At 35.6% G+C, this 23,593-nt stretch overlaps 2 protein-coding genes across 7 annotated transcripts in view; one reads left to right on the top strand and one right to left on the bottom strand.

Annotated features, from left to right (window-relative positions):
- The window catches only part of LOC144980993 (peripheral plasma membrane protein CASK-like), a 463,618-nt gene extending 458,099 nt beyond the window's left edge, over positions 1–5,519 (bottom strand). The window contains exon 1 of one of the 2 annotated variants that reach the window (XM_078929038.1): positions 5,389–5,519. The gene's annotated coding sequence lies outside the window, so the exon portion shown is untranslated. The remainder of the gene's footprint in view (positions 1–5,388) is intronic. The other variant, XM_078929036.1, reaches the window with a different exon arrangement.
- A 5,380-nt stretch (positions 5,520–10,899) lies between these two features.
- LOC144980990 (uncharacterized) lies at positions 10,900–21,838 on the top strand. Of its 5 annotated transcripts, none has more exons than XM_078929032.1 (4): positions 10,900–11,565; positions 18,841–19,137; positions 19,910–20,091; positions 21,252–21,838. In XM_078929032.1, exons 2-4 carry the CDS (start codon positions 18,885–18,887, stop codon positions 21,783–21,785), a joined length of 969 nt encoding a protein of 322 aa, XP_078785158.1. In that variant the 5' UTR covers positions 10,900–11,565; positions 18,841–18,884; the 3' UTR covers positions 21,786–21,838. The 5 variants fall into 5 exon arrangements, with proteins under 5 accessions (XP_078785158.1, XP_078785159.1, XP_078785155.1 ...); XM_078929033.1 differs by lacking the exon at positions 10,900–11,565 and adding an exon at positions 12,534–12,650; XM_078929029.1 differs by lacking the exon at positions 10,900–11,565 and adding an exon at positions 13,398–13,681.
- The last annotated feature ends 1,755 nt before the right edge of the window (positions 21,839–23,593 follow it).

Raw genomic sequence — 23,593 nt, 5'->3', positions numbered from 1 at the left:
GTAGTAGTAGTAGTAGTAGTAGTAGTAGAAGTAGTAGTAGTAGTAGCAGCAGTAGTAGTAGTATTATTAGCATTAATTATTATTATTATTACTATTATCATTACTACTATTATTATCATCATCATCATCATCATCATCATCATCATCATCATCATCATCATCATCATTATTACTATTAAAACAATAATAATAATAATAATAATAATAATAATAATAATAATAATAATAATAATAATAATAAATATATATAATAATAATAACAACAACGACAAAACATAATAATAATAATAATAATAATAAATAATAATAAATATAATAATAATAATAATAATTATAATAATAATGATAATAATAATAATAATCGTATATATAAGTAGTAGTAGTAGTAGTAGTAGTAGAGTAGTATGTAGTAGTAGTAGTAGTAGTAGTATGTAGTAGTAGTAGTAGTAGTAGTAGTAGTAGTAGTAGTAGTAGTAGTAGTAGTAGTAGTAGTAGTAGTAGTAGTAGTAGTAGTAGTAGTTGTAGTAGTAGTAGTAGTAGTAGTAGTAGTAGTAGTAGTAGTAGTAGTAGTAGTAGTAGTAGTAGTAGTAGTAGTAGTAGTGTAGTAGTAGTAGTAGTAGTAGTAAGTAGTAGTAGTAGTAGTAGTAGTAGTAGTAGTAGTAGTAGTAGTAGTAGTAGTAGTAGTAGTAGTAGTAGTAGTAGTAGTAGTAGTAGTAGTAGTAGTAGTAGTAGTAGTAGAAGTAGTAGTAGTAGTAGTAGTAGTAGTAGTAGTAGTAGTAGTAGTAGTAGTAATAGTATAGGTAATTTAATGCATTTTTTTCCCCATAAACCCTCAATTATATCAAAATGGAGTCTACTCAGAGAACTAATCTTTAAATGTGTCAATTATTTACGGTTGTTAAAAGTAAAAAAAAAAAAAAACATTTCTTTTTAACAATTCATTGGACAGACAATACCATATATTTCTTGGATGGCGGTTCCAGGGAGTCAAACTGAATGCTCATCGGAGAATATTTCAATTTCAAATACCTTCTTCAGTCAACAACAAAAACAATAAAAATGGGAATGCTTCATATAAAATCCAGAATGACAGACGGAAGGACCTCTGCACACCACCAGTAAGGACACCAGACAGACGGAAGGACCTCTGCACACCACCAGTAAGGACACCAGACAGAGCTTAGGCAAACCATAAGGTCTCAATCCAAAGCAAGATGTTGAAAAGATCAAAGATTTAGGGAAGTAGAAAGATAGTGAGGATGTAAACTAATGCAGAGTAGACCCAGGAGACTAATGTTCTATTGCAGTAGAAGGGAAATTCCACTCGCCACTTAATTCTACCTTACACTTTCACTACCCTTCAACACAATCAGGACAGCAAAATCATTGCCGCACTTGTGTACAGTTGCAAACCTGACCAGTAGCCTCGTCACAACATAATACTGGACTAGATGCACTACTGTTCAGGTTCTTGTCCACAACGCATACATGTGGGACAGGTTGAAAAAGCCCACTGATGCAGTGTTGCTGCCGTTAGACAGGTTCTCAATCTCAGTCGATTTGCCCCCTCTTGCTGGTACAGAGAGAAGCCTGGCAACGTCTCTCCGAGTTTCAAGGAGTCTACGTCTCCACGCCAACAAGGGGTCAAATTCGTCCTATCGGCCTTGTCCGACTCAATTCGGGGGCATCGTCCGTTATGCATCTGAGATAGGGTTCCCCAGTTCCCCTCTTCATCTTGTTAAGTCAGTGCCTGATAATTGTCTCACATTGGGGACAGGATTGCTGCCATTATCAGGCCCTATTCTTTAGGCGTTGTTTCCAGCATTCACAGTGCATAGACTTGCGACGTTTTACATCAACCTTTTCCACGTTCTTGCTCCTGCCCCACACTGGAGAGCATTACTCCATGTGGAATAGCATAGTGCCAAAAGTTGTCAGGAGCGCCTTATTGTGCCCCAAGTTGTTCCCGCCAGCTTCCTAAGAAGACTGTTGCGTTTCACTCTCTTCCGAGCAACACCTTCGAGATGAACCCAATAGGTAAGGCTGTGATCCAGCATAACCCCCAGATACTTATGATACAGCTCATATGGGAGAACACAGTCCCTGACAAGAACGTTCAGTTTCCAGTGTGCCAGCTGTTGTATAGACGGAATGCAGCTGACAGCTACAGTTTTTGAAGTGTGCATCTTTAGGTACCACATGTCAAAGTAGATCTTGAATTGGTAATGTCCTCACTGAGTATGCTCTCGAGATGGGTCCAGACCTTACTTTGAGTAATAAGGGCCCAGTTGTCCGTATATCTCAGCCTCATTAAGAAAGTGTTCCGCACGTGGCTAATGAAGACATAAATAACAATGGTGCCCAAACAGATCTCTGAAGGACTCCAATCCTCACTTTCCTAGCTTCCCTCATGGTGTCTCCTAGGGCGATGTGGAATTGTCTTTCACATAGGCAATATAACAAGGTATACAGTAAATAATAATGGTCATGTGAACATTTTTTTGGATGTTTTGAGAATCTGAATGTTAAGAATCACGATTCCACACAGCAATGTGTCTTCTTTTATTTCTCTTTCTTTTTTTTTTTTGGAAAGAGTGTTTTAAAAAGGGTTTTTGTGCGGCTTGTTTGTTTGTGATCTGTGGGTCACCAGTTCAAGCCTTTTTGTGATCAGTGCAAAGTTCGTGTTCTTGGAAAAGGTGATTAACTTAGATTTCCTCACCAAACTCAGGGGAAAAAAAGTGTTAAATGTTAAAATCTACTTAAACACTATAAATTAAATCAAATTACGTCTTTTCATGTCATCACCTAGGCATTCGATGAAGTAATGTAGGTAATCCAAACAAATAACTGATATTGATATCAACATTTAAATCTTTGGACATCATATCATAAATTATTAATCACCAATCCAAAAAAAAATCTGCTCACAAATCAAATATCATAAAAGCAATTAGCAGCCAACAAAACTGTCTGACAACTTTTTGAGGAGCATAAGAGAAATATAAGGCATTAAAAAAAATATGTTTATGTTTGCGGAGAGGCATCAAAATTCATATTCACTTTGTTGCCTCTCCCTCTGTGTCATTCAACTTCGATCCTATCAACTCTATAGCGATTCCAGTCCAACTTGACGGATCCAATTCGACCCGGATCGGAACAGAAAGACTAGCTTGTCACTTTGTTTCATTTAACCAAATAATGTATGTAGAGGAATGTGCTTGTTTGAAATTGTTTGCATCGGTCTCAGATTCACCCTGTGCCACAGGTGCAATGCCATGACTACTAAACCATTTTGTAAATACGATTTTTACATTGATTTATTTTTAAATTGCTCCCCTTGATTGCCTATCATTCTCCACTTGATTGTGACCTGATTAAAAATAATTAAATACTGACCGACTTACTTACATAATTCACAATTCACGTTAGTTGATCTAATTTTTATCTAAACGCCTTCTAAACCCATTCCTATCAATGCAACTCAATTGCTTATCTGATTTTGAGTAACTTGTGAGAAGCTTTTCCTGGTAAATAATTGGGATATTTACGGTGGAAGGTGTGAAAAAGATGGTTTACCTAGCCCTATATTACTTATAATAAATAGCTTACAAGTCTCCAAAACCAAACTGCAATTGATTGGTTAGTTCTTTATGTTACAGAGTCAGAGTCAAATAGCTCTTGATATAATATTTGTCATCATCACACCTGACATCAGAATCAAGAAAACAATGGAACTTCAATTTTTGGGATAAAGTACCAAAATGATGCATGGATAATAGAGGGGCGATATATTATAATTTTTAACATATCAGTGTAGTAGGGTAAAGTCATAAAACCTTATCATAAGTATATGAAAAATGGTTTCTTTCAAAATGCAGTATAAACTAATGTGAGCAGGAAAAAATATGACAGAACAGTCTCTCGTAGAATTTGTTGCCCAAATATAAAAAGGAAGGAGGAGGCGGGGCTGATAAAATTTGACAAGCAGAGAGACCAGGGTCGGTTCCATGTTCAACGTTTTTTCTTGTCTGTTTAACCCTCTTATGCAATTCAAATTCAGATAAAATACTCTGACTGGTTGTTATCAAATTGATTCACAACTAATTTCTAACTTGATTTCATAAAGTTCCTAATACACAATTATTCCTGTTGAAAAGAATAATTTGTTTAGTTTATATACGACAAATTGGTGTCTGCCATGCAATTTTCTCAGCTCACATTTGCATCAATTTCAACACAGTGTCATTTTGAAGGATGACAGACTTCCCCATTAACAAATTTGTAAATAAATGATCAGGAAATAAAAAGTATTTGTAATTTGTCACAACTGGAATTCTTATACAGAAATTACTAATTTATATGAGTGTTAAAATGGTGAACTTCTCTGGCAGGCACTGAGTTTTATATATTTTTTAGAACAACATTTCTTCCATACATTACTCAGACATTAAACTGATGTGGTTTTATGTTGTTTTTTTTTGTTTTTGTTTGTTTTTTTGGGGGGGGGGGATTGTTTTGTTGTTTGTTTGTTTTTTGTTGGGTTGGTTTGTTGTTTTTTTTTTGCTACTTATCACGTCCTTCTTATCTTCGTTATAAAGTTCTTTCACTCGAACAAAAGAAACGAGCTTCACTTCGAAGTAAAAAGACATTGGGAAAAAAATTGAATCAAACAGCTGAGAAAAGCAACAGATTGACTTTGACAAAGCAGCGGTGAATCAAAATTCATAATTTTATCAAAACTGATAGTACTTATTTCATGTAAAGCATAAAAATGAACTGCATTATCATCCTGTCTTGCAATTGCAACGAAGGGGTCTGCTAGAGTGTTTGCTGTAATGATAAAGTGAAAAGTGAGTCACCAGTCCCAGTCGCCTTTCTCCGTGGTGACATTGCCAGGCAAGACACTCTCAAAGTAATCAACATTTTGTTTTGCCATTGTTGGCAACATGAGTAAATCGATAATATTTCAATTAAATTCATTTTCTATTTTGTGAACAATCCTTGCATAATTTTAATTGTATTCAACAGGTGCCGGCGGTGAAGTGATGATAGAAAATGAGATATTGTTCATTGTTTGATTTGAACTCACGATTGTTTTGACAATGCATCGCAAAACAATTGACCATTGGTCTAGACTCACTAGTTTGACTTAACTAGTTTCCATTACATGAGCAGATTTCGTTTTTAGAAAAGTATACATCACAAGACCTCGATAAATAAGTTTCGTTTTCACATAAACTGCACTTATTGATCCGTCGTTCGAAAACGAAAGTTGATGCTGAGAAATCCCCTCTCAAAAATAAAAACTCTCGACTGATCCTCGGTAAAAAAGTTTCCTTCGGCTTCCACCAATATAAGATTAACAAAGTTCAGGGTGGTGCAACTTACCGGTGAAACCGATGATAAATCAGGTTTATATTCCAGTGCAAAATTATTTTGTTTCAACGATGAGTAAACAAGGTTTGCTAGCGAAAGGTATCACAGACTTCGTCTACTTTCACTAAGTTTCTCGTCTGCCAGAACCGGAAGTTGTCATGAGCAACTGGGATTGTGGGAACAAAAGTCTTCCTGACCTAAATTCGAGAATCATGTTATTTAGGGTCAGATATTATTGATGTCTCTCTCTCTCTCTCTCTCTCTCTCTCTCTCTCTCTCTCTCTCTCTCTCTCTCTCTCTCTCTCTCTCTCTCTCTCTCTCTCTCTCTCTCTCTCTCTCTCTCTCAAACATTAATTGAATACAATATTTAATGTCCTTATAAAATACATATTATGCATACATCTTTTATACAAAGCAACTATGAAATTAACAAGAAAATAAGCAAATAATATATTTTAGAAAATAATTAAGTCTATTTTAAAATTAAATCTGATTTAAAATCAGTATGCCCTTCTTGTCTTATCATCGATATAAGAATTTTTTAAAATATACTTTGTTCAATATATTATACATAAAAATCAACATCTCTCACAGTTTTATTAAATATGAATATTAAAAATACTTACGAGATTAGAACACAGTTCTGAACTGGTTTAAGAAGCTGCTATATTCTATTCATATATTATGCTTCTGTTCTTATGTGCTCTGGCCAGTGACATCTGTAGAGTACTTTAAGTAGACTCTGGCTCTGGCATATTACTCCACAAAATTGCAGCGGCATAACGAAAGGATTGTGTACAGAAATGTATTGTTTTGATTTTTGGGGCATATTAACAGTATTGGTGTGCCTAAAATCATATTTTCTTTCTTTGAAAGTGCCTCAAATTTTCGAGACATTTTGGGGATAATTTATGAAGATTTATGAAAGTCTCTGTTGCCATATTTTGAATTCGTATTTGCTCTTGAGCAGAAGTGCCAAGTAAGTGGACAAACGTTAAAATTTGATAAAATAAACATGTGGAAAATTGTTAGTTTATTTAGTTCGGAGAGGCATCTTCCTAACCATTTCAACGCATTTATTTGTTGAGAGGCCTTCCTGTATATTTCCTTGATGTGGAAGTCAAATTTTAGTTGGAAAACAATATCAATTCAAAGTAACCTTACAGTATCTTCCCGTGGTTTTCTGTCGTTGTTTTTAAAAACACAGTCTATGCAATGTTAGCCAAATAGCACATACTGTGTTCTTTAATAAAACGGCTGTATTGTTGCTGAATCAATATTAAATATACTGGGCACTTATTCTGCGTCATATTGCCTACAACTAGAGCCTGGAACTTGTCTGGATTGGCCTTTGTGCAATTTATATGGAATTCATTAGTAAGGATCTGGCTTAACCGCTCAAGAACATCAAATAAAGTTTCAAAATCTTTATGGCAGTAGGATAGTGTATTATCGTCGATATGATTTTGCAGGGCTGAATCGTTTATAAATAAAATTATGTACGTCATTTATAAAAAATATATCAAAAGGCAATGGACCTAGAATTGATATCTGTGGCATCCCCTTTTTAAACTTCTTCCCACTGACTCTCAACTTCTCCAATTTTAACTTGTTGTTTTCTTTTTTGATAAATTACTTTTATCAACATTGTAGATTTTTGTGCTACCTCATATTTTGAATGTTTGCTAATTATTATGTCATGTGGCAAACAACCAAATGTTTTAGATAAATAATAATAATAATAATAATAATAATAACAATAATAATAATAATAATAATAGTAATAATAATAATAATAATAATAATAATAATAATAATAATAATAATAATAATAATAATAATAATAATGATAATAATAATAATATAATAATAATAATAATAATAATAATAATAATAATAATAATAATAATAATAATAATAATAATAATAATAATAATAATAATAATAATAATAATAATAATAATAATAATAATAATAAACAAACAGTAACAACAACAATAACAGATGATGACTCGTGACAGATTCCAATGCTAAGATAGTGTACATTCCCCCACCCCACCCTCACGCCCCATCATTTCACCTGTATAGAACGACCGTCTGTCCACAACGACCACTTTGGCCGTTGATCTTGGGTGGTCGTTATAGACAGGTTTGACTGTACTTATCCAATGGCTGTTGATGTACTTATCCTTTAGTATTGTAAATTTTAAAATAATATAGGTCAGATAGATGTCATGCCTATAGCCTGAAATAGACTCTTGAACTTGAACTTAAATTGAAAAAAATTGAGATTTTATACAGAGGAATATCCACTAAACGTGCTCAAAGCGCTTTACAATGGCCAACAGCAACACTTAACATGTAGGACCTGACATGACGCCTGTTAGGCGATATCACAATTTTTTCGGACAAGAGACAACGCTGTTGACGGCCAGGTAGTCATTTTACACCTGAGTACGGTGAGAGAATGTGAGTAAAGAGTCTTATCCAAGGACTCAACTATGCTCCGAGCGAGGCTCGAACCCAGGACCTTCCGATCCGAAAGCGAGTGTCAGATCAGTAGACGACATAGCCGCACAACTTATCCCATGGCTGTTGATGTACTTATCTAAAAGAAAATGGAAAACAGTCTATGGTGCATTTTTGAAAGTCCTCAATATTTCTCATACTATTGATAGCAGCACGTAGGTTGCTCCATGAGCGGAATGTATTTAGATGGAAAGTAAAGGTAACTATCAGCATTTGACGGAGGATAAGCCAACTGCCTGGTTTGTATAGATAGAATGAAGTTGACGTCACTCGGGTCTTTGTTATCGTTTTTTGTTTTTTGTTTTTTGTTTTGGTTTTTTTTTTTTTTTTTTTTTGCCGTTCACAAATGAGTAATTCTCATTTAACTGTATTATCCAGAAAATAAAAGTTCATGGTTACACAGAGTTTTGTGTGTTGGTTCGTTATACTTCCGGATGGCAATGTTGTGAGCTTCTTAGCCAAGCGCATACTATCTATAGAATAGATGGAACAAAAGTGGCGTCACTCAGCTCTTTATCTTAATTGTTTTTAGACAGCCATTTTAATTATTAGCTCTCACTAAATTCTATCATTTAGACCGTATAATCATTTAAATTTACACATAGTTATGTGTGTTGGGGCGTTATATCCGGACGGCGGATGTTATGAGTATTTTACCTAGACGCGTAGCATCAATTATACTTGACTTCATTTGGAATTTATCAGCTGCTATCATGAAGTGCCACCATTGGTTTAGGGCACTGATCCCCCCCCCCCCCCCCCCCCCCCCCCCCCCCAATTACATGGTTGTCCTTTAGGTGCACACGTAAGGTGCACACAAGCACACGACACACAAAAGATTACCGCTTACAGTCTAACACACTAAACCAGCAGTATCGTTGACCGTCGGCATAAGAGGTACACATTTACTCACAGCTTACTTTCTATTTTCATTTGTCAAAATGTGACCCACCGCCTCAAGGATGATCATCAAAGAGCTACAAATTGAATTACTAGCCAAAAATATCAGACTTGGGTTGAGTTTACATGTATTCATGAGGAGAATGATCAATTATTTAACTTTAATTTGACTTTTTAATATCTGGTTTATCTCAACATGATGTCGCTTTGAGACGATGGGTCACATATGTCGTTCAGCTTGTTTGTTTGTTTTGGTGTATTGTTTTTTGTTTTGTTTTGTTGTTTTTTTATTTTCTTTGTTTTTGGGACGGAAGGTTGTTTTCTTTTCTTTTTCTTTTTTTTTTTTTTTGGTCTTGTTTTGTTTTGTTTTTGTTTGTTTCTTGTTTGTTTTGTTTTGAGTTGTTTTGATGGAGTTTTGGGGGGGTTGTTTTGTTTTGTGTTTTGTGTTTTTTTTTGTTTTTTTTTTTTGGTTGTAACAGCCAGCCAGCCACGTTCGAGTGCAATCCACTATCTGATGTTGTCTCCCCATCATTTCCCTTGGTTGCCTTGGTTTTTCTCCTTCCCTGCCAGGTACCCCAGAGCATCATTTTTACAATAGAATTAATGGGGGGTGGGGGGTGGGAGAGAAGTAATTTTATCGCATTGTTTATTCGAAGAAAGTGTATTGTAAGTATTGAGATCCTGCTTCATCGCGTCCGACTGTAATGAAGAAGGGTCTACGGCTTAACTGGACCGTGGACAATAATTTATCAATACAGATTACTGTTATGATCTCATTGTGTGTAATGTCTGGATACAAAAACAAATGGTGGAGTTTCCTCTCTTGGTTGTCCTATTATAAGCCGTTTAAAATGGGAAAATAACCAAATCAATGAATATTAACATTTTATTGCACATTTTCATTACAGATAATAAAAATCAAATACCCTTTATTCAACCGCAGGATTGGGGGGGGGGGGGGGTGTCTTTGTCTTCTCTCATTGCATCAACCCCAACGCAGCTCAGAAAGGGTGACAAGGGGAGGGGAATAAACAGGTTGCCAAAATAACGGAGCTCGAACCTGGGCCTCTCGGGTAGAAATGAAATCCCCTATGAAGACTTGACAATGCATTTCAATTCGCCTCTGTGGCAACGTTTTTTGTTTGTTTGTTGTTTTTTTTTTGGTTTTTTTTTTTTTGTTGCTTTTTTGGAGGGGGAGGGGGGGGGGGGGGGGTTACCCGAAAATAAACGTTTTTGTTTTTTTGTTTGTTTTTTTTTTTTTGGTTTTTTTTTTGTGCTGGGTTTGTTTTTTTTGTGTGTGTGTGTGTGTGTGTGTGTGTGTGTTTTTTTTTGGGTTTGTTTGTTTTGTTTTTTGGGGGTTTTTTTGTTTCTTTTTAAAAAATATGTTTATCACTATATGAGGTCAGATTTGAGTTGAATGGGAGCCGAGATTTTTGATAACTCTTGTCATAGTCAACCGCTTTCACTGCGTCATCCGCTCAACGATGCTCACTTGTGCGTGATTAGTGATAAGAATAGACGGTACATACCCTTTCGTCCATAATGCACGCACATACGTAAAAACAAGAGTGGGGTATTTGGAATACACCGTGATAAAGGCTGGTTAGATAAGTATTGAACGTATGTTTTCTCCCCAGTCATACCGCCCTCTCACCTCACACGAAACAAGATCAATTGAAAGAAACAACGGTGTTTTAATGGCAGGAACAATTCAGAAAACGTTATGTTCTACCCCCCCCCCCCCCCCCCCCCTCCTTCGCCAAATGGGTGATGAACATGAATAACAGAGATAAGCTTATCTGGCTGTAAAGTGTGTTACTGTTGTAAAAGGATCAACGGCTTAGATTGGCACTCTCTTGGTGCTCAAATGTCTCATCTGAAGACTACTAAAAGTTCCATAATCTGGTATGTATTATTAACTTAGCTGTGTGCTTGGAGTTCAACACGGTACAATAATTTATTCTGTGTATCTTTTGCTATAATTTGGAATGTGGTTTTCAAATGTTCGGGTGTCAAATTTCAAGTTTATTCCAGGAATCGTCCAACAATCACATTGGCACTGCCATGGAATTTGGAATGATGAATTTTTACAAATTATATTGTTTATAAGAATTCTTTCCCTTTTTGTTAATCTTATGTATTTTTATTTTAAATATTTATTTATTTATTTTACGTTGTTTTTCTTTTGCGTTTTTTGTTTGTTTTGTGTTGTTTTGTGAAGTTTTTATTTATTTATTTATTTATTTTTGCTGTTTTTGTTGTCTTGTTTTTATTTATTTATTTATTTATTTTTGCTGTTTTTGTTGTCTTGTTTTTATTTATTTTTTTTTTTTTTTTTTTTTTTTTTTTTTTTTTTTGTTTGCTTTTTGTTGTTTTTGTTCGTTTTGTTTTTGTTTTGTTTTGTTGTTTGTCTGTTTTTTGTTTTTTGTTTGTTTGTTTTTTGTTTTGTTTTCTTTTGTTTTGTTTTTGTTTTGTTTTGTTTTTTTTTGTTTTTTGTTTTTTTTGTTTTTCGGTGTTTTTTATTTTATTGTATTTATTTACTTCTCTTATTGTTTTAAAGTTAAATATCGCTGGCAACACAACACCTGTAAAACACGTGAGGGACAGCACAGTTCATATAATATTACCTGTTAGTCTGCTACAAAGAACTGTACTCCATGTGCTAATAAAACCAGGCTTTCAATGAGTCTATTGTTGTTTTTGACAGAAGATCTGAAAGGGAAAAAAAAATAACAGACGGATTACTGCACTGAGGCCGAGGTAACCAACCCACTACTTTTAGAATACAGAAGATACAAAATAAGGCACCCAGACTAGTTTCACTTAAAAACTAAAGGTATCACATTACTGTTGATGACGACTACATCAAATGGCTGAATGAGTCACACCTGGAGGTGTGAAGACCATACGACACTACTATTACTGCTACTATAATATATTATGAGCTTCACTAGTTCCCTGTTCAGTATAAAACAGAGCACAACATTCTTTTATACGCCTTTAACCCTATCCTTACCGATCATTTTCAGTATTTTCCCAAAATGGCAGGCTTACCTAGCAGAAAAATTGATATTTTAAACTCAAGTAAACTCTCTACAAAACAACATTATTTTCTTATTGATTAAACAAAGATCATTCTTCAAAGTACGTGATGTACAAAATAAATCTGGTAAGAAAAATGTATATTGTGTCCTAACAAATGTGTCGATTTTGCTGTAGGTGGTATGGAGAGGGTTAAATGTTTTACTAATGTAGGTCCTTGTTACTTACAAGACCTTATTGAAGCCCATAATATACGTAGCCGTGTTTAAGATCACCAGAATCCTTTGTATTAAAAGAAATAATATACTGCATTAGTACTTTTCAACAAAGAGCTTTTATTTGAACAGCTGGATCATACCTGTGGAACATTCTTAGGTTTTGATCAAAATCATCCCCTCGTGTTCTAACATTTAAGAAACATCTTAAGACTGTTTCGTTTAAGAGATTGATTACTATGATTGATGTATTCTTATTGTGATAGTCTTTTTAAATTCACGGAAGTCCCGGGTTTGACCGTTTTTGACAAGATGACAGTCATTTTTAGTCCATCGATATTTGAAGGACAAGTTGTTGATGTGGCCAACATTTAAATACCTACGTGTTTTGTTTTGGGGTTTGTTTTTTTCGGAGTACGGAGTATCGCTCTCTTGGAGCCTGCTGCCGACGTCCACTTATTTGCAGGTCATGGAAATCTCAAAAAGGCGCAAAATATTGTCCATTACAGCAATATTAAACTAGGCCCATAAGTGCGTTCGGATGTCAGACCTGCATACATGTACACGTCGGGCACTGCCCTGCAACTGGTACCTGCGTTGAATTTGTCTTTTCTCGAAACAAATTATTAAGATAGATTTCATCACATTTAAATTCATTGTATTTTGTTTTATTATTGTTTTTTTTTTCTTCGTACAATTATCCAAAGGCTTCTTGATCCTCTTTCAATTTCTCTCTTTATTTCTTTCTTGTGCGGCTTTGTGGTCTTGTGGTAGAACACTCGCCTTTTTGGATCGGAAGGTCCTGCTTTTGAGCCTCGCTCGGCGCATGGGTTGAGTCCTTGGAAAATGCTCTTTAACCACAGCCCTCCACCGTACTCAGGTGTAAAATGAGTACCTGGCCGTTAACAGAATTGTCTCTGTCGGAAGAAAAAAAGGGAAGATCGCCTAACTGGCGTCATGTCTCACTCTGCATTTTGCAAGTTGCTGTTGATCAGGGACCCTTTGTAAAGCGCTTTGAGCACGTTTAATGGATATTGCTCTGTTAAAAATTAAAATTAAAAAAAAAACACCTTTAAAAAATCTCAAGCTCAAGTTTTTCTTTCTTTCTTTAAAATAAAATCTGACATTACGACGACTTCAATTTGATTTTCAAAACCGTTACCATTAATCCATAAGCCATCCGGTTGATCTGTAAGAAAAGCGAATCTGCACGCCTAGCTAACGTTCTTAGGCCATTTTTACACGTGAGATTAGGCCTACCTTTTGTGTGAATCGAGAGTGATCGATAACCGATCAGCATTCGTGTCTGGCTTTAGAGTCTGAGGCAACAAATTTGTTTATAGTTGAAGTGTGTTGTGGTCTGGGCGTTAAGTCACTCTTTACTGTGTGTGTGTGTGAAATCGGGTCGCTTTGATTTATTCACACAAGTGTTTTACACTTCAGTCAAAATGGAGTAAAATAATTATATATAATTATAATAATATTAATACACGTCGTATTGATATGCGTTTATGTGTGTGGACTATTTAAAGTGAAAACGAATTGTAAAATGATTAATCATAGACCTAGTGAGAGTTAGAGAAAAACTTGGAACTGAGGGTTATTCAAATTTGGAAAAGGTAAGTGGCAATAATTGTTGATTTATCTGATAATGTTTTAAACGTTTTACTTGGACGTGGCGCTTTACAACACAAATTTGGCATTTATTTGATAAGCGACACCTACTTTTTACCAGTAACACTGTGTGGGGCATCGAGATTTATACATTTCAATGAGAGAATATATCCAAGTGTCTTCACAACAATCCAAAGGTGATGTGTTTGCCATCAGAGTGTTTCACGGATTCTCGCCTATTTTGTAAAGTATAGCGATTTATAGATAGAATGAAGATGACGTCACTCAAGCGTTTGTTATTGTATTTTGCCATCCGCGTTTGTGAGTGATTCTCACTAAACTGTATTAACCAGACTATAAAAGTTCATGGTTACACATAGTTTTGTGTGTTGGTCCGTTATACTTCCGGATGGCAATGTTATGAGCTTCTTAGCCAAGCGCATACTATCTATAAGTGTTTGAATTGGTTACAATGAATTCGTGATTTTTTAAATTTTTTTTTTGTTGCAATGGTGATGTGTCCTTGGACAAGGTACTTTACAATAATAATTCCAGACGACCAAGGTATGAATGAATTCTAACCAAGTGTACAGTGAAAGAAATTTACTGTTTTTATTTTTATTTATTACTATTATCATTTGTTATATTTTTATTTTTTTGATTTTTTTTTTTTTTTTGGTGCAATCACCCTATTCTATTCTGTGCGGTTTCCCTCTTACCTTTTCCATTCCGATCCACTTTTGAATAGTATATTCCCATCGCTGCGATTGCCTCCTTCTTCCTCCCAAAAAAAGTTCTCACATGGTTTATTTGACATAGGCAGTAAGTTGGCAATTGCTGATATCACTAACGTGCTACTGCAAAAAGACTCATTCAACCACCATTGAGCACAGACGATACAAGTTATTTTGTATTTTATTTTATTTGTTTTCCACAATAATTTGTGTATTGTTGTGCTGACGAAGGGTTTGTACCCAAAACGTCAATTTTCTGTATCGTTCCTATACGAAGCCTCTCCAATGTCACTCTTTCGTTAGTATTTGCAAAAAGACGCCCACCTGCTGCTGATGTAGAAGATTCAACTAATGGCCTGCTCATTGATATGTATGTGGACATGTCATGCATGGGTTGTAAGGGAGTCTTGATGGTGTCTGATTCAGTAAAACGTTCAGTGACTGTCAAGACAATATCTAATTATAGTTCTACCCATCACAGAAATGTGACCCGTCGCCTTAACTCTCTCCATACCGGCCATTTTCCGGAGTTTCCCCAAAACTTCACACCCAACCTATACATAGACGTCTAAATAGATTTATTTCACTCAAACACAAAATATGTTAGTTCACAAAATATGTTTGCTAAACGAGCTCTTCAACACAGTGTGAATATACTTTAACTATAGCAAACATTTTTTTCTAATATTACGATGTACAAAAGAAATTAGAATGACAAAAATGTTGGCTGCATCGTAACAAATGTGACGATTTTCCTATGGGTGGTAAGGAGGGGATTAAACAGGGATTATGTCGAGGGGATTTAGATGCTGATAATTAAATTCATGGTTTTAAAAAAGTAGGTTCTTGGATTTTAAAAAAAAATTGAGATGCACTATTCAACAGACTGAATGATCGTAAGTTGTAGGCTAGAATCTCTGATCATGTCAACTTTTAGGCATTTGGGTTACCTCGATGTTATGCCAGATTAAAACCGTGGGTCACAAAATGTTCAGTTTAATATTTTGAGTAGAATGTGCCCGATTCTACTGACTGGAATAAGAAGAATAAGGGTGACGTCAAGCTTAATCTTTTGGGTAGCAATAAATGAAGAACGATTTCTGATGCGCTTTGGCTTCCATATCAATCATGGTTATCTTAAAAAAAAAACAAGCTACCCAGCCCTCCGGGTTGTGAACACCATTCCCAATGGGGAGTAGAAGTCGTGACGTCACACCAGTATCTCTTCCGGTTCAAAACTAATTGGAAGTTGTAACCAGTCCTCCGGAAGACGAACAATGAATTGGTTAAATATTGAATCATCTGGTGGCATAACTATTTTAGTAACAGGATGTATAGGCAGATTATTATGACTACGGGGCGTAGAAGATCGAGGATGGATGGTCATTATTGACGACCAGCATTTATTCAGGCTAGAAAATAAGATGACAACACTCTGATACCAGAAGATCCGTTGCGTAATGTGTATGTCCATGTCTCTGGAGGACTATTTTCACACTTCCAAGAAGACTAGAACCAGTTCTTTGACAATAACAATAGTGTACCCTATTGTTAAACACAAGTTTATTTGTTGAAATTCAAGGCGTTACACACCAAAACATCGTGATAAATTATACTAAAATACTGCCAACGCCTTGATCCGATCGGAAGGCTGAGCATATAGGTGGCCACGGCCCCGAGTAAACAATGAATGTGTGTTCTCTTCTTATCTACTTTACACACAGATTTCACAAAGAAAAAAAAGAACAACAACAACAACAAAAAAGAATTGCATGTAAGGGTCACTGCCACTTTACCTGCCAATCATTTCAGTTTGGCATTAAATTAATTGTTATAATGTTTTAACAATACAATGTCTGGAGTTACGCTGTCGGGTCGTATTCTCTCTCTCTCTCTCTCTCTCTCTCTCTCTCTCTCTCTCTCTCTCTCTCTCTCTCTCTCTCTCTCTCTCTCTCTCTCTCTCTCTATTCTCTCTTTAATATATATATATATATATATAATATATAATATATATATATATATATATATATATATATACATATATTATATATATATAATATATATATACATATATATATTATATATATACATATATATATATATATTACATATATATAGTATTATATAATATGTATATATATATATATATATATATATATATATATATATAGTATATAATATTAATATATATACTCCGTGAGTTACATTGGCTTCCTGTTGAAAAAAGAGTTGCCTATAAGATTTGTACTGTTGTCTACAAATCCCTGAGCACGAACAGTCCCTCCTATATTAAAGACCTTCTAAACAATATGTCCCCAATAGAAACTTGAGGTCAAGCAATGACCAATCAATCCTTGTCAAACCTAAGCCATTGCGTAAAATAGGTGAACAGTCTTTTCAATTTTCGGCCCCCCATTTTTGGAACTCTCTCCCGTCACACGTGAGATGCTCGGATTCGTTGACAACGTTCAAATCTCGCTTAAAGTTTTATCTTTTTACGTCATAATGTTGCAATATTATTTTCACATTTTGTTGTTGTTAAATTGAATTCGTATCACATTTCCTTCACACTTGTCTCACTGTAATATATTTTGTTTTATATCACTGTAAAGCGCTTAGAGCCTGTGACAACGGGGTAAAGCGCTATATAAATGCCATTTATTATTGTTATGATTATATATATTATATATATATATATATATATATATATATATATATATATATATATATATATATAGAGAGAGAGAGAGAGAGAGAGAGAGAGAGAGAGAGAGAGATTCAGCCTAACAACGCCGCTATCACATATGTTATCTTATTCGTCTGTAATATTTCATTAATCCTGTTTTGTTTTGTTTTTTTGTTTTATAAAGGGAAAACCCGAAACGCCACATTATCTGTTTCGTTTATTTACATTCAAGTTCACATTGTTATTAATTTCTTCGAGCTTCTAGCAGCAACATTTACATTTTAAAATTCTCGGATTTAAGAATTATTGACAGCAAGTAACCAATCTTAATCAATCTATATTATATGACACTGTATAGAGTCAAAAGTGATTTTCTGACCAAAACATATGAAAGGTGTTTTGTCAATTTGTAGTAGACGTTAGCTAGAACAGTCTGTCTTGACTTTTTTATAAGTTATTATAAGTTGGCTGATTTACATATTATGTGACGATTTTCCATTAATGAAATTAACATTTAGATTGGGGAAAAACACAATAAAATTCCCATCAAAATGATTTGCGTTTAACTATGGTCTACATCTGTGTGTGGATTATAGATTTCTCATAATATCCTAACACTGCTTAAGTTGAGCTTTAAGAAAACGAGCTTATAATATATAGGCCAATATTCAATGAACTTGCTCAAGGCGCTTTATAAGAGGTCCCAGGCCAACAGCAACACTTAACCTGTAGGACGAGGCATGACGTCTGTCAGGAGATATTACTCGTCCATTTTTTTTTTCCAACAGTGACAACGATGTTTACAGCCAGGTACTCATTTTTCACTTGAATACGATTAGGAGATGTGAGTAAAGAGCATCTCCCAAAGACTCAACTATGCGCCTCTTAGAGCGAGACTCGAACCAAGGACCTTCCAATCCGAAGGCTAGTGTCATACCAAAAGACCACATCTGCATATCCAGTTATTACTTCATTACTGAGTCGTGTGGGGCAATGTGTATAATTTGCCTAACCCATGGCGAAACAACCTAGCCTGCCTGTTGCTTGTCGTTGTGACCAGTCGTGCATAGGACGCCTAACGGGCGAATTGTACTGAATAATGGTAGTTTTTATTCATATTATGGCCTGTGTGTGTGGGGGGGGGGATACATGAAGCATTATGACATCCCGTTGAGACTGTGCATTTTCTGTTTGTTTTTGTTTTTAAGGGTTTTACGGCGCTTGCAACACATTAAGGTCATATCAGCGCGAGTTGATGCATTGTAGAAATATATACTTTTTTTTTACTAATTTATTAATTTGACATAAATTGGGAACAATAATGTGATGTCAAAATATTGGTTCCAATCTCCTTGAAAGTGTTAAACCAGTCCTCCGGAGGATTGGATATAAATATAATATACTTTGTGCAACTGATTTTCTAGTTTCAGAGTGATGGCATCTTATTTTCTAGCCTAAATAAATGCTGGTCAACAATTTAAATCATCCATCCTAGCTCTTTCACGCTCAGTAATCATAAGAATCTACCTATCCATCCTGTAACTTAAATAGTTATCTCAACTTATCCTTCAATATGAAACATATCCATTGTTAGTCTCCGAAGGACTGGTTACACACTTCCAATGCGATTTGAACCGGAAAATAGGAAGGTGTACCATCACGTCTTTTTCTCTTCAATTGACATCTTCGATTTCAATCATATTCACATTTCTCTTTGTCTTTCCTAACAACTTTATCTGACCAGATGATACACATTGATCGAGTCTGACGTCACAAACAACAAACAACATGACAGTAAGAAAACAGAACCTGGCTGCCTATCCAGGTCATGGGTCACGACCTTCACCCCAGCAGGGACCAAGAGTTAAATCTGAAGGAGAGCCTTACTTCATCAAAAACAAGGGCACCATAAAACAGAAACTCTTTGACGATAGGTCCCCGCTGATTGTTGAGGGTAAACCCGTCCCCAGATGTCCTTCATCGGCCGCCTGTGACAACTATAAACTGGGATGGCATGGGACAGTCTCATCTTTACTCAATGGTATGCCTCGCTACTCGATAAATAAATAAATAAATAATAGATAAATAAATAAATAAATAAATAAACAGACAATGACAGATTTATTAAGAGTAAAAACCGAAACCAAAATGTTTATTCCGTTATTCCTTGAATTATACAACGTAGTTTAGTTCAGCTGTGATTAGCTTTTATACAACTACACGACATAGAAAGTGTTTGGGCAAATTCAAATTAGATGAAAAGTTAAGTTTGAAGTTCGGGCGAAGTTCACCGGTTGAAATATAATTCATTACTTTTGTCCCCATAACAGCTGATGATTTTTTGACCAGTTATATCTCTTTATATCTCCTTTTTAAAACACCTTATGTAAAAGTCTCCGGTTGATATAAACAACCCTACCAAAATTTATCGACTTCATCATAATACTGAATATGCTAAAGCATTTTAATCTCCTTTCGCGTGACTCAGCGGTAAGGTCTTTACTTCGTACCCGAAAGACACTGAGCTCGATCACCCGCCTTGAGCAAGTCACCTAACCATAGATCAATTTGCGGCGCTACATAGCGGCTGACGCCTGGGCTATTGCATTCTTCCCTTGCAATAGACCCTAAAGACAAATTGGGATGAATAAAGGATATTCTATTTATTTATTTTTTTCATAACGTTTTTGAATAAGGTTGAGTCCTATATATTCCATTACATTTAAAGACTGGCGTCGGCTTTATCGGGTCTTACCTTAGTTTCATTTTTTTAAAATGATGAGTACTTGTAATTTATGTTTATCTTTATCTAGGATCGGCCACTCCACGCCCTTCTACTGCTCCACCCCGAGTCAAACCGGAAGCAGAAGCCACGGCTTCCATAGGCGCGGGGAAACGTATGAAGGTCATCGTCAACGAATACGCCAAATCTCGCCCCACGCCGCGAGAAGCCAGGGTCAAACCTGAAGGGGCAGCCACAGCAGAAGTCAGCAAAGTAAGTGAAGATATCGTAAGATGTTTATTTTTGACGAAATATTAGTGAAAGAAGGATAACGCTATCTACATAACTATTCCCATAATCAAAATATACAAAAATAACTAAGAGAACAATTTCTACAGTATGCCTATTATACAAATAATAATATGAAATAAATATGATTTTGGAATCCTTGTGTTTCACAGCTTCAATTTTTTTTCCAATACCCTTGAACCTGTCCTCGATACCAAATTACTGATTCAGGATTTCCACAACAAAATATAATCTAAATCACTCCTCTTATCTTCCAGTTTCGATCCATTTGTCAATATTGAAATCAAGCAAAGTAAAGAAAAACTGTTATTTAACTCCCCCCCCCCCCCCCCCAGACAAACGAAAAAATAAACGAACAGACTAAAAACAACTAAAATAATTATTTTTTTAACAACAAAAATCCAAGACTGTTTTGTTGGAAAATGGCTGGTTCCATTGAATTTGTTTCGGCTGAAAAATGTGAAATAATAAAAGGTTGTCATCAACCGCCCAATTTATTTGGTGGACTGACACCTTAGGCCCTTTCCCTTCCATTCAAAAGCTTTGAAGCGTCTTGGATTATCAATTATGGTTTTCGTCGCTCTTGTAATATTCATCTTTTACAGACCTGCCTATATTACGAAAAATTCGTATAATTAAGAACTTTTTGTTCCAATTTCAGAACTTCATGAGCATCTATAAGTCATCAAAAAATATTTAAAATTGAAAGTTGATCCAGACTACATAATTTTAAGGATTTAGACGTGTTTTGAGTCATTGAGTGGATAAATTGTTGATTTTAAAATTTTACTATAGCGGCTACAATTTTTATCTTCTGAAAATTTCGACTTTTTATATTTTCAAATAGGCAGGTCTGCTTTTAGTGGTTTGAATCAAAGGCAATTTTAAAGCTAACCACGTGTCCAATGCGACGCCGTTACAGAACGTTTTCCAATGTTAGGAATGATAAATGTTATTAGGCATTCACTCGGGCATTAAACCTGGCTACACTTTTAGTCACAGTAACTTCGGAGAGTCTCTTTACTGCCATGAGAATATTTGGACTATGCCATTACACGTTCACACATCTCTCTTCAATTGATGTTGTCTGCTCTATTTTTTGTTCCCGTTTCGTTTTATTCCAGGGTGGTCGGATGAACAATCTCCTCCACAAATATGGAACCCTGCCATTGTCAGCAAGAGGAGTGCCAAGAGTGAAACCGGAAGCCGAGTCCATATTCGAAGGAAGTCGAGGCCGAGGCATGCGAGACACCATTCATGCCTACGGTCAAACTTACAGAACACCAAAACCGGAACCCCGTGTAAAACCAGAAGGAGAAGACAACGCAGCGTTAGATAGAGGGAAACGTATGAAAAGGCTCTTGGTCAAGTATGGCCGTGATCCCATTCAGTCGCAATCGGTGCCAAGGGTTAAAGGTGAAGGACAAAATAACGCTGACCTTGACAGAGGAGTACGCATGTCAAGGATACTCCATGACCCCGGAAGTATGCCAAATCAGCCCTCTCCGATAGCCCGAACTAACACGCCCCAAGCTCAACAGAATGCTATGAAGGGAAGAGGTAGCATGGAATCCGTATTGAACCAAATTGGAAGGACGACATACATCTATAGGCCTGGGGTGCAGTCTAAAGCCTTCATGAGAGCCAGCATTTGTTGATATGAATAAACCCATTTCTAAATAAATAAATCCCACCATGTATATATTCAAAATATAATCCATGGTTTATGTTTATCTCTGTAGTAATAAGACATAAAAACAGTAGGGAAATGCCAGAACACTCAGAGAATTAAAACGAACAACAACAAAAATTTCCCAGATAGAGAGAGAGAGAGAGAGAGAGAGAGAGAGAGAGAAGAGAGAGAGAGAGAGAGAGAGAGAGAGAGAGAGAGAGAGAGAGAGAGTCAATCAAGGGACCCATCTGGTAAGGCAACTTCCGTCTAGCTCTAAAAAATAGACGCTCTTAGCACTTCGTCATCCATCGTTCAATTTTTAAATAGGGATTTCTCACTGACCCGTTGAATACATTATAATATTGAGATTTATTCAAGTTCCAGTCATTTACTCAACTATCATAGAGTATCGGTTAGATGCATCATTGTTAGATAAGCCTTAATTTGCGTTGGGTTATCGGACTTATAAATATATGCAATAATTTTTCAGACTGGTTTTAAAAGACAAGGACGTCTGTGATTTTTGTCTTGCTAAAAAGAACATGGGATTTAATAATTGTAGTATCAGTATCGGACTGTTCAATTGGCCTTTGTGTTAATCATTAGGATGCAACTTTTACTCTCTATAAAATGTTTATTATGACTATGACTAGTCATTGGGAGCCAATAGGTTGAAGGAACTAGAATGTATCATGGATTCTATAACATGAAGCAGACAATAGCATACTTCATTCAAGTAAAATTGAATGTAGGCTTCAATTTAATATACGAAAACAGATAAAATGGACGTTTCCGGTTTCCCCTTTATCAACAAAACAGGATGAATGAAACACTACCGAAGAATGAGATAATGTGGCAGTGGCGTTGTTAAGATGATTAAACAAAAACTTTGATGGGCAGGAAATAGCATGGTCCTTTGTATATTAAATTGAAGCTTACATTCAATTTCACATTGTTATTTATTTCTTCGAGCTTCGAGCAGCAATATTTACATTACTCCATTCAAGGACAATATTGTTAACGTTTTCTTTATTATTAGAATATGCCCAGAAGAGATGTAAATATACCAGCTAATAAAGCCATGAATACTTTTTCACCCCATCCGGATACAAGAAATATCAAGGTAGACCACCCACGTCAATTCACATTGTCCTCAATAGAGACCTAAAACGCCTTCAAAATAACAAAGTATTAAAATCAAAGGAAGACCTCACGAAAGTAGCATCCACAGCACAAGACCGTGAACAGTGGAAAGAAATGACACGGATGATTAAAGAGGCAGCCGAGGCGTCCCGATCGGATGATTAGGAATCGAAAGGCCTTAAGTCAGTCAGTAAGTCAGTCATGCCCATTTCCCATTTCCAATTTTCACATCGTTTTTGGACTGCAATGGGCACCTGTTGAGATCTCACTATCAGCCGAATTGAATTGCAGAGTAGTCTCAGACATATCAATGCAGAAACAAACACTACTCAACAGGCAGGGGAGCTAAAAGAAAAGCAATCTTTCATAACGCTTTGCAGAACATCAAACCTCTTTCAATGTCTTTGATAAATTATGGCGCAACTGGTGTAAGATAAAGATCTGAACAATTGTATATAAAACAGTGCCAGACAAAGTAAGAGAGAAAACTACAATAAAAATTCTTCATTTTTTAAACTCTCTCTTTACCAGTTATGTATTTTCAGAATTTTTCCCAGAAACTTCATACCCACCCAACACAAAAATAGATTTTTTCAAACAGATATGTAACGAATATATTTTGTTCAGAAAAATGCGCTCTGCAACACAGTG

The sequence above is a fragment of the Berghia stephanieae genome, chromosome 10, assembly GCF_034508935.2.
Source record: "Berghia stephanieae isolate SIO BIC M18660-M18661 chromosome 10, UCSD_Bste_1.3, whole genome shotgun sequence".
Taxonomy (NCBI): Eukaryota; Metazoa; Mollusca; class Gastropoda; order Nudibranchia; family Aeolidiidae; genus Berghia; species Berghia stephanieae.
The sequence above is the reverse complement of the archived record's forward strand: the minus strand, read 5'-3'. Positions and strand labels throughout refer to the sequence as shown.